Source organism: Clinocottus analis, unplaced genomic scaffold, assembly GCF_023055335.1.
Source record: "Clinocottus analis isolate CAN_PGR_092001 unplaced genomic scaffold, fCliAna1.0.p SCAF_17, whole genome shotgun sequence".
In the NCBI taxonomy this organism is placed as follows: Eukaryota; Metazoa; Chordata; class Actinopteri; order Perciformes; family Cottidae; genus Clinocottus; species Clinocottus analis.
Genome location: NW_027175898.1, coordinates 7,541,183 through 7,555,727, shown reverse-complemented (window position 1 = coordinate 7,555,727; position 14,545 = coordinate 7,541,183). Strand labels below are relative to the sequence as shown.

The following is a 14,545-nucleotide window of genomic DNA, read 5'->3' as shown; positions in this document are numbered from 1 at the left end:
TGCAACTAAACTGAAAGTGCTCTGGTTTACTTGACACAAACAAGTCTATCAACATGTGTATTTACAGTTGGAGGAACCAGATTATGAGGCTGTTTCCACATTTCTGAGCAGTCGCACATTGTTTTAGCCAACAAAGGGAACTTTTTTTTTGTTTTTTTTACAGCTATCACCATAACCATCATTGAGGAAGTATTTAGTCCAGTTCCTTGAAAATAAGAGAGGAGATAGTGCTCACACTGAAAGGTGGTGTTTATTTGCAACACTTTAAAAGGTGTAAATAACATGGTTAACATTGCCTCCGTCTCTTAAGTGCGTCAGCAAGCCTTGTCAGTGATTAGACCTGCAGTTTTCCTGCTATCTGTAGTCAGGTTATCTGCAAGGAAAATTATGTATCGGTAAAAAATAATACAGATGAAACCATCATTCATTTTATGAATTAAACCTTTGCTTTAATGATGAGTCATATCAATGTCCACTATGAAAATGGTCTATAAAACTATAAGTATGCACTTAGAATGTCTGATTAAAGTACTTATTGTGACTATACTTTGATATTTGACTTCACTAATCAGAATGATGAGTTTTCATTTTCATCCCTTGAAGGGTGACATTTTCTCTGTGCTGACATTAAATCTGAATTTAAGACACATACATTGGTATGGGCATGGTTTTGTGACGTGTTTGTAAACCACTCATGGTTCAACATGCAACTTACACAAGTGTGATGTGGAAACTTGAAACTCCCTGCGCACAAACAGATTGAGAACAGACCTTTCAGTCATTTTGCACCATTTATTAGCATAGTCACAAAATCTTTAATTTTCAATAAGGGAGAAGGAGAAACACATATATATTTTTGACAAGGTCATAGCCAAAAAACTTTAACAGAAAATTTAAAGCAGAGTATGTGTAAAACAATATGTCTAAAACATGTCTGAATGGGATCTTTAATAAAAGTTTTTTCTTCTTAATTATGATTTTATTATCATTACTTCAATGTTAATATTGATTTACTATGGAACAGAGTAATACATCATGTGAGAACCTTTCTGGATTCGTAATTTAGAGCGGAGTGAGCGCTCTTAACGTTGTCCTCGTCTCGGACCTGGAACGGCCTCATCTCCATGGATACGTTGCTCTCATTCGGTCATTAAAAGAGAACCGCCCCTTTGGCAGTTGCCGTGACAACGACGAAACGATCTCGACACATTCCCTGTTGTCTCGTAGGCGGTTCCTAAGCAACCGCAACACAAATCCAGGAATACATCCGGAAAAAGACGTTCTGGTCGCAAAAACGTGGAATAATTGCAGCACTTGTTTACTCTTCAGTATTACAGGACATTATAGTGGAAAAAAAAACATGACGTCTTTCTTGCCAGGCCTCGAGGACAGCGACCCCCGACTCAAACTGAAGGTGGAAAACAGAATAAGAAACGTTTTTGTCACACAGTTGAAAGACAGGTAGGCCGGCGCTTGCATCATAAAGCGGAAGAAACTTAACTTCTCTAAAAGCCATTCATTAATGTGTCAATTGGATGGTTCTAAAAATCTATTTCTCACCATGCAGACACAGAAAAGAGGAACATGTCAATCATCTACCTGTTGTGACAGAGGTAAAACAGCATATGTATACGCATGCAATAGAAATAACAATGTCATGTCAAGGTTACGTTAGGCAATAGAATATTAAAATAATAATACAGAAAAGTAGGTTTTGTGGCATTTGATGATCCTTTTTAAAGATATTTTCTAACATGACTGTTCATCATATGGTTAGACTTCCAGCAGAGTCCTTGAGGCAGGAGTGAACACTTTGCAAAAGACCCTGGTTCTGAAGAAACGGGCTGAGTTGGACACGGTGGACCAGCAACTCACACTCAAACGACAGGAGTTCAAGAACCGCATGGAGGTTCTCGCTCAGAGACGGTCTGAACTGGAACTAAAACAAAAGCAGGTGAATTAAACCCCTTAAATTGAAGGCATAAATGATTAGGCTCTAGATACCCATTGACTGACCAATGTGAATACCGATTTGTATTTTCACCCAGACTAGAGAGAGGGGGATGAAGTTTGAGAAGTTTGTGGCTGAAAATGAAGTGAAGCGACGCCGAGCGCTGCAGAAGTATGAGACTGCCCTTGAGCTAAACATTTCCAAACAGAGAGAGATTGAAGATCTGACAGATCAGTTGAAACAACTGAGAGCCAGGTGAGAACTTTCAACCAACGCCTTAATGCAACGATCATGCCGTGACATTTGATCTCAGTTTTCCCATGTCATGATTCACAGACAGCAAGTTTTAAAGAAGAGAATGTCCAAATACAAAATCTATGAGGACTACTTGATGAAAACAATGGATCATTTCCCCAGCAGTAAGTTGAGCAAACTTGTATTGACCTCCACAAAACTTTTACATAAATCATGTTCCGCTTATCTTATGAGTTAATTGCACACTCGCTGTAAAATGGACCAAATGGCACGATGTTTTTCAGCTTTCCTTGATAATGGGTCTGAATCTTCGGTTATGCCCATCATTCGGCACCACGAGAACCTGTCCATCACCTCCCGTGAGCTGCTGCAGCGTTTGGAGAGTATGGAGGAGGAGGTGGAGCAGGGCCAGCAACAACTGCTGATCATGAAGCAGAAGCACAGTATTGAAACATTGGTCAGACACACACACATGCTTACACAAACACACATGCACACATGCGCGCGTGTGCACACACACACACACACACACACACACACACACACACACACACACACACACACACACACACACACACACACTCAATACTTAAATGAACGACCTATTATATTTTGTATGTGTGTTGCAGATGGCCAATAAAGAACTGTCTGAACTGCAAAGAGAGTTAGGAACCCTTAAAGAGAAGAATAAGCAGGCAGAGGTTAACCTGCTGCTGGAGCAAGGCCTGTACAGACAGAAGGTACGCTTTCAAGATTATGAGTTGGAAAGGTCTGTGATCTGCAGATTGGAATTAAGGATATAAATGTTGTCAAATCTTGTGATGTCAGGTGAAAGAAAAGGGTTGCTTGCTTATGGCAATCAACAATCTTGCAGAGCAGTGCTATCTATCAACATATGGACCACTGGAAAACATGGACATACTGTCAATGATGGACATGGTGAAGGTAATATCTTAAGAAAATAGTTGCTTGTTCTATAGTTGTAATGTATGTTCCTTTGCATACTTTTTAAACTAACCAGGAGTTTGATTTTAGGAGTACATCCTGGACAAGGCAGACACGGAGAGGAGAGCGAGGAGACTGATGGAGTCTGGGTCTGCCATGACAAGTCGAACAGCTCCGACAGACAAAAGAGAGAGGGGCCCAATGAAAAGCATCGGCAGTAAAACACTAATTAAAAGTTCAAGTAAAGTCAGTAGAAAGAGTGCGACAATGAGTTGATGTGGAACTTTGATAATTTACCATGGTGTCACTGCTTAAAGCAATATATGTTTGTTAAGTGTGAAACTATTTCATAGTTTGACAAGAAAAACTACAACATGACACAAGTGTGACACGTAAGAAAACTACGTCCACTGATGAAGAACATGGGATTAAGACTTTGGAAAAAGCAAGTGAACACACCTTGTGTTATGATATTTTTGTCATCATTTATAAGTTAGATTTTTTCCATTTTTTGAGTTTATGTAACAGAGTGCCAGTGTTCAAAACTCTTAATGCAAAATACTACATTTTTTTCATAAAGATTTTGCAAATCTGTTTGGAACGTAATCATTGTTGCATTTTAAAATACTATGTATATAATATAATAATAATATGTGATATGTATTGCAATGAGACAAGATCTGTGATTCATGAGTATATTATTCTGAATATATTATTCTTTGTGATATTCTGTATTCACTCTAATAAATACAGTAAATATAGTGCAACAGTGAGAATTATAATCTGTTATAGACCTGGAAATGCTGCAATCATTTACATTTTCTGTTCCATAGTTTGGGTTTCGGCTCAACACATTGAACATGTGAAGCAGATACCTGTTGTAAGACACTGCATTACAGGTTTGCATAAATCTCTTTAGTGCAAACTCCTCTGGGGAATGTGGTTAAAGGAGCAAAACATGTTCAGACGTACTTTTTACAGTTATTTTGTCTGCAATTAAGTCATAACCTGGGGGTTTTATTCTTTCTATTTTTTTAAATCATGTCTCATGTTATTGCACAATTTTTTGTTTTTGTTTATTGTTATGAAACTTTCACCAAGTAAAATTCACTGGCAATGAGGAGTTCTAATCTTGATTCTGACCGAGTGCATTTTTTGAAATAGCCTACCTGTACTCCACTGGAGTGTTTTCCATGTATATGCTTCTACTTCCCTTGAGGTAAATATTAAATTGTTTATTCCAGTACAATAATATAACAGCCATAAGTCGACTACGTGTTACGTCACAGATAAATATGATGCATTATTGTAGACGATATAAAGTTGTTGAAATCAACACCACCTTGACACCATGAAGCTAGAGAAAGACTTCAGTTAAAATAATTTGAGTCTCTTTTGTCCGTCAGTGAAAAGGTCACGTACAGTAACGTAACTTTCACCTTGAGCGTTTGAAAAAAAACGAAATACTGTTTAGACTATTTTTTTTTAAGTACGATCTTGAATATAGGATTTCTACTTGCAGCAGATGTTAATTGTGGGTTTCCATTTTTAGACTAACGCAGTTAACACTGACTTATATTTCTAACAAAACTTTCAGGCTCGATCATTGTGTCACTTCCCCAAAACGAAGGTATGACTCCAGTGTGTACAACACTGTACTGTCCCTTTAACAGAAGCACGTGGTTTGTGCAAACATCCGGTTTCCAGAAAATGGAAATACGATTGCAACAATGTTATGACACACAGCTTTGACGCACAGATTATTGCTCCACTGTAATTACGTTTGTCCTTACAATGTTTTCATATTGTTGAAATACGAAGGTGTGTCGTGCGGGTTGGTCTTAAAATAGTAAAGCTGTTTGTTTCTCGACAGATGGAGGCAGGCAGCCTCGTCTCATGCCGAGAGGACATCTCTTCGCTGTTTCCTGAGCAAACGCCGGGTGCCAAATACAAAGTAGGACATTTAGTTCGAGTCGGGTAGCGAAGGCGACTGCAAGTAGTCGCTCCGTTTAAATGCTGCAAACTGTCCGTCGCGTAATAATCACACCAATTATTCTTTGTTAGGATCTAAGCAGGCAGTTTTCCACCGTCAGACAGGTGCGCGGAGATGGAAACTGCTTCTACAGAGCCCTCTGCTTTGCACACTTGGAGTCAGTACTGCACAATGCCCGGGCTTTGCAGAGGTCAGTCATCTTTACAGTCTTTACTGCCATTTCCCAAAACTGAAGTCACCTAAAGTTTAAGATGCTCCTATCTCACTGGTTTTATTTTCAGATTTAAGGAGAAAATTGTTCAAACCTGTGAAGACTTGTCCTCGGCCGGATTTGATGAGAGGTCCTTCAAGCACCACCTCAACACAGTAAAAAAATGCACTTGTTTTTTCAGTCAGATTTTATTGATTTACTATGAAGCGTAAGGCCAGTAAAGCCTTGCTTCTAATAAGCATGGACAAGAAAAGTGTTGATATGAGCAACAAGGGTCATTTCTTGTTGGGGACAAACTCTTCAGAAATGATCAATGCAATTATACAGTCAGATTGCAAGTTTGGGGGTTCATTCATCAGTTTCTCATTGGAACCGCTGATGGATCTCTGCTTTTGTTTTTAAAGGTCAGGGAATTAAAGTATAAGAGGCACTTGTAGAACGAGTTTAAACCCATGAGTGTAAATACCTAGTTATCTTGCAGGTTGTTAACGTTGTGGAGCAGTGCCAGGCTGATGAGCAGGAAGACACGCTGCTCAGGCTCTTCAATGAGCAGATGACGTCCGATAGCGTGGTGCAGTATCTCCGGCTGCTCACTTCAGCACGCCTTCAAAACCAGGCGGAATTCTTCTGCAACTTTGTGGAGGCGCCTAATCTACTAGTCTACTGTCAGCAGGTTTGTTAAAGTGCTGCTGCCACCTCGTGAAAAGAAAAGTAGCTCCACTGTTTTACAAAAGGATGTGTCAAGGAAATACAACTGTCAGGTTTGGTAACATCTTCGCTCTCTTCATTCAGGAAGTGGAGACCATGGCGATGGAGTGTGATCATGTGGACATCTTAGCTCTGTCACAGGCCCTGGATATTGGCATCCACATAGTCTCTATGGAGGGCGACGAACAGCTGTTGGCTCACCACATCATTCCAGAAGGTGCTGAGCCCTCCCTGCACCTCCTCTACCAAACGTCACATTATAACATTCTCTACCCGCGACCTCAACACTGACCACGAGACACACGAGGACTCCGTTCAACTCAGGAACAATGACTTTGGTGGAATAAAAATCCCAACTGGGCTTTAAGACACTTATGAAAACATTTTTATAAAGGCTTGCAGTGTACAGCGATGCAACAGCATTGGAAATACATTGTTTTGTGTGCACATTGTGCAATAAGTATTTAAATGAATTTATGTAAAACATTTACATAAATTAACAATTGCATACACCATGTCAGATGGTCTCTCTAAATACACATTCCATTAACATGTGACTACTGCTGCTGCTCTTTTCTGCTGTTGTGCACCACCTTTCTTTGACTTCCGTTTCTTCTCCTGTATTGAAACCCTGGTGAGGGCATTTCCCCTCCCAGCATGAGGCATGTGAGGCAGGGAGAGCTTTCCCATTTGAGTGGGGTACTTGTTGTAAGTCACATTCTTGAATACCGGCTGGGAGATCAGATGCTTCAAATGCTTTTTCATCCCCTTTACCACCCTCTGCTGCTCTCGGTCATAGTCTTCATCATTTCCGCCGCCTGTGGACATAGAAAGTATATTCAACTGTCTGTATTTTAACATTTTTAAATAAAGGGAACCTGGTGCAGAACATGTGTTAAATTGGTCTCACCAATTAAAAGATCATCATCCAGGTCCACCTCCAGGGCCACTGCTGCTTGTTTGAACCATGAGTTGTGCTGCTTCTCCCTGCTGTTGTGGAACTCAATCTTCTCTACCCGTCTGGCTAAGTTGACCCGCTCCTGTGGAGAAACACACTCGACAATGAACAACCAAATATAATCTCTTGAATGTCATATAAAGGCTTGACCTAATGTTGGATCTCACCTTGATGGCTTCCATGCATTTGAGCTCTATGGGGAACATGGGAAGATCCTCATCCTTCCCAAGAGCCTTGTAGATCTTTTTGAAGTTCATCATGTCGTCTGGGCCTATCAGCAGCAAACTCAGACCCTCTTTGGTGGCTCTCGCTGTTCTCCCACTCCGATGGACGTAAGTTTCACAAGTCCTGGGAACCTGATGATCACAAGAGGACATGATTCACAAGACAATAGTAACACTGAGGCTCTGTCTATGCATCCAATACGCTGCAGTAGAATCTATAGAGCAGCCTCTAACAACATACTACAGTTAACAGAGCTATGCAGCTGTATTACTCAACATCAAACGGCTGTAATACATAGTGATTAGTGTGACCGTTAATAAGTATCCTTGTTTATATAGAACAATACTCATGTTGGTTTAATATAAGTAAATGGCTTTGAAAATGAATAAAAGTTTTGGACAAAGCTTACCTGGTAGTGAATGACATGCTCAACGTTTGGGATATCAAGTCCTCGAGAGGCCACATCAGTAGTCAGCAGAACACAACTGAGAATGACATTTTTATATCGTGTCAAATGTCAATTCAGCAAGCAATGAGTTGATTACATGTCATGTGACACTTGAAGAGATGCTAAATTATGAGATGTTTTTAGTCACTAATAAGTATCACTTTTAAGACGGAACTTATTACAAAAACTAGGGCGAAAACTTTAAACTCAAAGTTTACAAATGACTATTAAATAGTATATAGTATACTATACTAGCTCAAAATGGAAGCAAAACACGCACATGTGCAGACCACTAAAATTACACTTGATTTGATTGTGCACCTTAGTTGCAGTTTAGTCTTTTTAATATTTCATCATAGGAACACACTGACCAATCTAACCTGAGGCAAACACCACCAGACTGCTAGTGCAAGTGTGTGCAAACCTCACCTTTCCCTCTCTGCAAACCTTTCCAGGTTTTTGAGGCGTTGCTTCTGGTGCATGTTGGCATGAAGGGGCAGTGGAGTGCAGTCCATGATAACCAGCAGAGAGTTCAGTCTCTTGATACAATCTATACTGTTGGCAAATACCATGGTGCGACCAGGATACTGGAGTAAAAAGTAATAAAGGAAGAAGTCCTTCTCTTCCTTCTGACAATGGATTCGGGTCTCAGTCAAGGTCTCCACAGTTGCCTCTTTCCTGGTCAGGTCAATAATTTTGGGTTTGGATCTGATCCCCACTTTCTCCATGAGTTTTTCCAGCTGGCCCCTGTTGTCCAGAATCTTCCTCTTCTTCTTCTGCAGAAGACGCATGGGCACACTGCGATCCATGGTCAGTGTGGCAGAGAACACAAAGGTCTGCCTCTTGGGATTAAAGTGAACCGTATTCAGCATCTCCATCAGACTCTCAAGCTCTGCAAAGTGGCCTCTCTCTACCATGCGATCTGCTTCATCAATGACCAGGCACCTGTATAATAACACAAAGAGAAGTTAACAAAAGGTAGCATGAACAAAAAACAACTTCAAAACACTCAAATTATTCCTGATGTTGATCTAGCTTTTTGTTGGGAAGTCAAGTTCAATAATAAAACAAAGTCTGCTGCCAACACACATTGCGCTGCTGCCTCTGGCTTTTTGGGGGGGGGGAGGGTGTGAGGGGGGAATTGCACAGGGACCCTTCCTACAAATAGCAATAATGTGCATGCAGTCAGTTCCAGATCTCTTTAAATGATTTAGACTTTTATAGCTAATGTCGTAGCCTATTCATTTATTTCGCATTTTACACGCTGTTTATTCAATTGTTATAGTACATCCTGGATGATTCCCCACATTTGGAAATGAGCTAATGTGGTTTCTCCTTACTGGCAAAAAAAAAAAGCACATTTCATATTTAATTTTCCGTGTTAATGTAAACACGACATTACTGTGTAAAACACATTTATGAAGATAAATCTACTCTTCATGAACACATAGAATCCTTTGATACTTCTACCAAATGCAGAAAAACAAATTAAAAATGAATAGAAAAAGTTAGTTATTACATTGGGTTATTGTAATTTTAGTTTTTTTTTATAGGTGATATGACCTTTGTCTGCTGTAATGAAGTCGTGGGACAGTTTATTGTACGGAATTTAAGATTTATTTTGTCTTTATTATACCTATTTATGTGATAATTAACATATTATCCATATGTTAATCCATATAATATTGATATTTAAAATATATTGCCATAGTGAGTTCGACCATATTGCCAAATCAGAAAGAGGTCTGAATTGTGACTTACTTGAGCCGTCTTAAATTCTGCAGATGTGGATGTCCCTCCTGGATCAAGTCCCACAGACGTCCTGGAGTGGCAATAACAATTTCTGGTCTTCGCGTCAACATCCTTCGTTGTTTCTGTTGTGCCATTCCACCCACCACTATTGCTGTTTTGATGTCTACACAAAAGAAACATATTAAGTATTTTGACAGAATTGTGTTTGATTATTAAAAACAAAAACCTGGTATTCATATAACTTGGATGATTTACCGGTAAATTTTGTGATAGCATCAATATGGTGCTTGACCTGAACAGCCAGCTCCCTGGTGGGAGTGAGCACCAGTCCAAGCAGAGGCTGACTGCAACCACCAGTAGGTGGTTCTTGTTCTTCTTCAGCAGTGGGGTCAAAGTCAAAGTCTGCATTTTCTATTACTCGAACACACCCAAGCTTCTCATCGTCATCTTTTTCATCACCGTCTTCTTCACTGTCATGTTCATCTGTGTCACCCTGATCCTGCTCTGTGACGCTTTCACTCTCTTCTCCTTCAGTGTCCTCAGTGTCTATGTTGTCCTCCTCGTCTTCTTCTATTGTGGACTCATCTACAGCTGGTAAATACAAACTCTCCACCTCTATGGTTGATTCAGTGTCGTCATCAACTGGCTTTTCTAAACTGTTCTTCCACTCCATGATGGCGTGGATCATGGGAATACCGAAAGCCAGGGTCTTCCCACTTCCTGTAATGACAGTGCTGACATTAGCTTCACTTAAGGAAACATGAAGACATACTGTAATGGGACAAAAACAAAGTGTAGTTTATCTTACCTGTCTCAGCTGCCCCTAGTATATCCATACGATCCCTGATAGCTGGAGGCAAAGCCAGGGCTTGTATAGGACTCGGTGAGCTGAATCCAAGACTGCTCAGTGCCCTTAGCACTGGGGCAGGAACAAACAGGTCATTCCAAGCACTCACATCAGCTTTTCTGTCTTCGGGGCCAGCCATCGCTGCATTCGTCCAATTCTTTATCTGCTTTTTGTTTTTGGGATGCTTTTTAACTTTATCTTGAGTGGGTTTTTCTTTTTCCAAAGACTGAAGTTCGGATGTAGACTCCTGGCTTGCCTGTGCTTCTAGGATTTTATCCTTTTTCATCCGCTGCTTCTTTCGCTTCTTTTTGTTACTCTTCTTTTTAAGTTTTAGTCGAGCATCAGGTGCTGAACTAACTGCTGAATCTTTAGAGGAGTCTTCTAAAGGCCCTTCATCTTTTCCTCCCTCCTCACCTGCAGCTACAACCTTCTGTACCACAGCAGTGTCATTTGCTTGGTCGGATTCCTGTGCAGACTGTTTCTTATTCGTCTTCTTCTTTTTAGCTTTCTTCTTGGCTGGTTCAGCTGTTTTCTCTCCTTCTTTGCTCTCCACATCTACCTTCTCTCCAGCCTCTTCCTCTCCCTTGCTGGCTTTTCTCTTCTTCGTTTTCCTCTTCTTCTCCTCTGTGACTTCCTTTTCTGCTTCAGCTGCAGCCTTTTCAGAGTCAACCAACCGATAATTTGTCAGCTCTTCAAAACACACCAGACCTTCCATTCCCTCCTCGGAGAAAACACTGGGATCGACCTCTACAGCTTTCCAATCGCCTTTCATATGGACGCTCCGTTTTCTGCCTGATTTAATCAGCCCAGAGGATATCATACGCTTGTTTCTGGGCTTCATTTTATTGAACTTTTTCTTGAACATTTTCCTACAAATACAGAGTCAAGACAACACGTTGAATTGCCTCCCTCAAACGGAGCTGTTAAAAGCGTGGCGTTATGTGTGAAGTTAGCTGGCAGCTAGCGCTAAGTGCCGAAGCACTCTAACTAACCTAGTTATATAGAAAATTCCCGTAAAAATGTCCGAAACTGGTCTATTAAATAATAAACAACAATATAACACATTGAAGTAAAAAATATGAAAAAAAACGATCCTGACCGGCTTTAGTTTTGTTAAAGTCGAACTAACGTTACAAACCACGCAACACACGAGTGCGCAGCCATGACAGTGTTGATCACGTGGTTTGAAAAAACTTTATTAGTCCAGCAGCGGTTACAAAGTTTTCTCTCCCGCACAATGACGCGGCTGATACAAATATTTCGTCATGGTATTTATTATTGAAGTGACCAGGAGCCTGCTTTCTCACTTTTCTCTACTTTAAGAGAAAAGTGATTAGTGTCTAATCTCACTAAACTCAATGTTTGAGCTGAAAGCTGACACGTCTTATTACGATTTTATGTGTCGTTACCACATTCATAGAATGCACCTTTAATACATGGTTTGTACATTGTAAGTAATGACTAAATTGTTATTTAAAATACATTTTTCAGACTTTCATAATGCAAGTGAAAAATCTCTTGCTCGTGAGCCATCCACATTGCAGCTATAAATGTTATTAAAAGGTCATGTTTCTTATTTTCTAATCAGCCATCAGAAAAAGTCACCTGTATACCTTTACAAATGTAAATATATCATTGTCTAAGGATTTTTTTTTCTTACAACAATCCATCAAGTCTGCTGTTTTTAAATGTAGATATATTTAAAGCGAAAAGCCAAAGTGTCCTTGTGCTGGTGCTCACTTGTACCCAGTACTGCTCATTTAGTTTGTGTTTTCGACACATCTTTATTCAAGGGTTGAAATGATTTGCCTAAGTCTAAAAAAAAGGCACAATAATGTTAATTATTTATTATCTGGATCATATTAGACAAGCTTACAGAACAAGACAGCACAAGCATTTTCAATTTAAGATTAAAAGCTGCATCAAAATAGTCATTTAAAAGCCTTAATAAACACAATGTTATGTGCTCAAACAACCCGCTGCTAGTTGTTGGTCGGGTCAATAACTCTGCCCATGAATAGCAGACAGTTTGTGGCTTCATGGTATATGAAGAAGAAAAACGGCCGGTTGACAATGAAGGTCATGGGCAAGGAATATGGAGTAATGCCAATTACTGTGGCAGCTGCTGCAGTGGTTCCCACTTCATCCACCTCAATCACAGCCTTGTGCAGCACCTGTGATTTTACAGTAGAGATTAAAAAATAAATCAACATCTGTAGAGGATGGAATATGCAAGTATGCGGTTACAGCATGGTGAAATGGAAAACTAACCTCTGACACTTTGAGGCCTTCTTCCTTAGTCAGCTTTGTCAAATTGGCTGAAGTACTGAATATACTTTTCATGCCCATATCTGGTAGAATATCTTGCAGGGAATATGACTCTTCCATCTTGAATTTGGGCAGCTGGACTTCCAGTTTGCTGTGAACATAAAGATATGGCCGCCAATGTTGAGTAGACATATTTGTTATCTATGTGATGCTGTAGGTATTTGATATTATGTATTGGCATGTTTGTTGATGTTTTAATGCAAAAAAGTCACAAAGGGCATAATGGCTCAAATACAACATAATACAGATGGTAGTAGAAAAAAATATAGAAAAGCTTTTTAGGTTTTTGTGAAATGTTTTCCACGTGAATACTTTCTATGCACTTACGTTTTTTGCAGATTTTTGATCCAGCTGAGGAACTTCTTAGCAGTGATCCCATCATCAACTACAGTGTAGTCTACACCTTTGTTTGGTAGCAGGATAAGCATGGAAACACCTTCCTGATATGGTAGCTTCAACACTTTAGCACCAAGAGGAACATCTTTCCATGAGTAGAACTTATCTTCTAAGAACATCATTGGCACTTGCACAATATTATAGTTGTTAACGTAGAACGGGGCATTTTCAGTAAAATTGGAGTTGAAAGGCATCTGCCAGGATCCTGTAGAGGAAATTATACTTTTAATTTAATGGTAAAACTAATGGTTAACGCACAATTAATAACAATCTTACGACACAAAAGGGATTCAGCTTACCCTGGAAAAAAATTGTGTTGATTAACATGAGACGTGTCACTGGATCCAGGGTGGAAATCATCTCTGGCACTTTGTCCCGAGTCTTGTTCTTGATGAACTCATTGATGAAGCCGATACTCTCTTTTGTGTCTGCAAAGTCTACCCTTTGGATGTCGGCTTCAAAAAATGTCTTGAGTTGATCTTGAAATACTTTCTCCACCTCAAACTGCGGGCGCATAAAGAGGGCCATGCTTTGTTCCAGTTCCAGTGATCCATTCTGTGTGATGCTCTCATGAAGGAGTTGAAAGAGTGTGGGGATAAGCTCTGGCTGGTCAGCCTGCTCAAGCTGCTCCAGGTTAAGTGCCTTCAGTATTTCCTCGTACGTTTCAGCATCAGAAGCCATTAAAAGAGCCGCAAAGCTGGTGGAGATGCTCAAAGGTGAGAAAAAGATATTCTTGTCATTATAGCTGGATATTTTTCTGTATAGGTTCATGGCAAAACCCATATTTTGGAAGGAAAGATCTGAGATGGTAGCGCTTGGAAGGTGCGCTTGGTGGACAGGAGCAAGGAAACCCATGCAGGTTACAATTAACATAAATCCCATCTTCATTTTGTTTACCATCATATTTTGAGGGTTTCGTTGCACAACCTAAAACACGCAGACATGTAGATGTCAAGGGTAATTTTAGAAAAGGACAATTGAACACACGATAAATAACACATCTGTTCAAGATTACAAGACAGATTTGATTCCATAAAAAACTTTTTTTCTCCATTTCTATTACGACCAAAAGCATTTTAATTAATTCAGTTTAGAAATATAATAGATAGTTCTCACTAAATATCATTTCCCCGGATTGATTATCATACATACCATTCAGCTAGTGGGAGATAACTTCTGAAAGCTCCATCTATCTGTTATTTGGGGAAACAAAGTTCAAGTGTGCTCTGAGCGTTACATATTAACCCAACATATGACACACCGCCTGTTAGGTTGTCCCAAATGAAGTCGGACTTGTTTTTGGAACGTTCAAGGTCTCTTTTCTTAGTGATGACACAAGAACGGTCAACAATTGCATATTAACAGTGAGGTACAAAAACAGACATGAGAAACTTCAGGAGTGAATGTCACTTTAATCCTGGAACAATAACTAATACTTGAAATGAAAGAATGAGCTATGGTAACATAAGAAAAAGGATGAGTACTTATTGTGAGAACGCAGTGAGTGAAAATAATGCAATGATAAGAA

At 39.8% G+C, this 14,545-nt stretch overlaps 5 protein-coding genes across 10 annotated transcripts in view; 2 read left to right on the top strand and 3 right to left on the bottom strand.

Moving 5' to 3' along the window:
- Window positions 1-1,266: 1,266 nt before the first annotated feature.
- Window positions 1,267-3,433, top strand: ccdc197 (coiled-coil domain containing 197). 2 transcript variants are annotated; one of them, XM_068579896.1, is made up of 9 exons: window positions 1,267-1,461; window positions 1,568-1,613; window positions 1,778-1,954; window positions 2,049-2,206; window positions 2,288-2,370; window positions 2,491-2,663; window positions 2,836-2,946; window positions 3,035-3,151; window positions 3,242-3,433. In XM_068579896.1, the coding sequence occupies exons 1-9, from the start codon at window positions 1,361-1,363 to the stop codon at window positions 3,425-3,427; spliced, it is 1,152 nt and encodes a 383-aa protein (XP_068435997.1). In that variant the 5' UTR covers window positions 1,267-1,360; the 3' UTR covers window positions 3,428-3,433. The 2 variants fall into 2 exon arrangements, with proteins under 2 accessions (XP_068435997.1, XP_068435998.1); XM_068579897.1 differs by having other exon boundaries at window positions 3,228-3,408.
- Window positions 3,434-4,295: 862 nt separating this feature from the next.
- LOC137787454 (ubiquitin thioesterase OTUB2-like) lies at window positions 4,296-6,434 on the top strand. 4 transcript variants are annotated; one of them, XM_068579904.1, is made up of 7 exons: window positions 4,550-4,564; window positions 4,749-4,781; window positions 5,025-5,105; window positions 5,216-5,334; window positions 5,426-5,510; window positions 5,837-6,028; window positions 6,148-6,434. In XM_068579904.1, exons 3-7 carry the CDS (start codon window positions 5,025-5,027, stop codon window positions 6,352-6,354), a joined length of 684 nt encoding a protein of 227 aa, XP_068436005.1. In that variant the 5' UTR covers window positions 4,550-4,564; window positions 4,749-4,781; the 3' UTR covers window positions 6,355-6,434. The 4 variants fall into 4 exon arrangements, with proteins under 4 accessions (XP_068436002.1, XP_068436004.1, XP_068436005.1 ...); XM_068579901.1 differs by lacking the exons at window positions 4,550-4,564; window positions 4,749-4,781 and adding an exon at window positions 4,296-4,370; XM_068579903.1 differs by lacking the exon at window positions 4,749-4,781 and having other exon boundaries at window positions 4,429-4,564.
- ddx24 (DEAD (Asp-Glu-Ala-Asp) box helicase 24) lies at window positions 5,542-11,458 on the bottom strand. The gene is made up of 8 exons (XM_068579895.1): window positions 10,255-11,458; window positions 9,702-10,166; window positions 9,456-9,609; window positions 8,124-8,639; window positions 7,656-7,731; window positions 7,189-7,377; window positions 6,974-7,103; window positions 5,542-6,881 (listed from the first exon to the last, which is right to left on the bottom strand). The coding sequence occupies exons 1-8, from the start codon at window positions 11,156-11,158 to the stop codon at window positions 6,610-6,612; spliced, it is 2,706 nt and encodes a 901-aa protein (XP_068435996.1). The 5' UTR covers window positions 11,159-11,458; the 3' UTR covers window positions 5,542-6,609.
- Window positions 11,459-12,275: 817 nt separating this feature from the next.
- Window positions 12,276-13,920, bottom strand: serpina10b (serpin peptidase inhibitor, clade A (alpha-1 antiproteinase, antitrypsin), member 10b). Its single transcript, XM_068581019.1, has 4 exons — window positions 13,317-13,920; window positions 12,949-13,222; window positions 12,565-12,712; window positions 12,276-12,467 (listed from the first exon to the last, which is right to left on the bottom strand). Exons 1-4 carry the CDS (start codon window positions 13,918-13,920, stop codon window positions 12,276-12,278), a joined length of 1,218 nt encoding a protein of 405 aa, XP_068437120.1.
- A 519-nt stretch (window positions 13,921-14,439) lies between these two features.
- atxn3 (ataxin 3) overlaps window positions 14,440-14,545 on the bottom strand; it is a 5,232-nt gene continuing 5,126 nt past the window's right edge. For both annotated transcript variants that reach the window (XM_068579899.1, XM_068579900.1), the window contains exon 11: window positions 14,440-14,545. This exon is cut by the window's right edge and continues 1,639 nt beyond it. The gene's annotated coding sequence lies outside the window, so the exon portion shown is untranslated.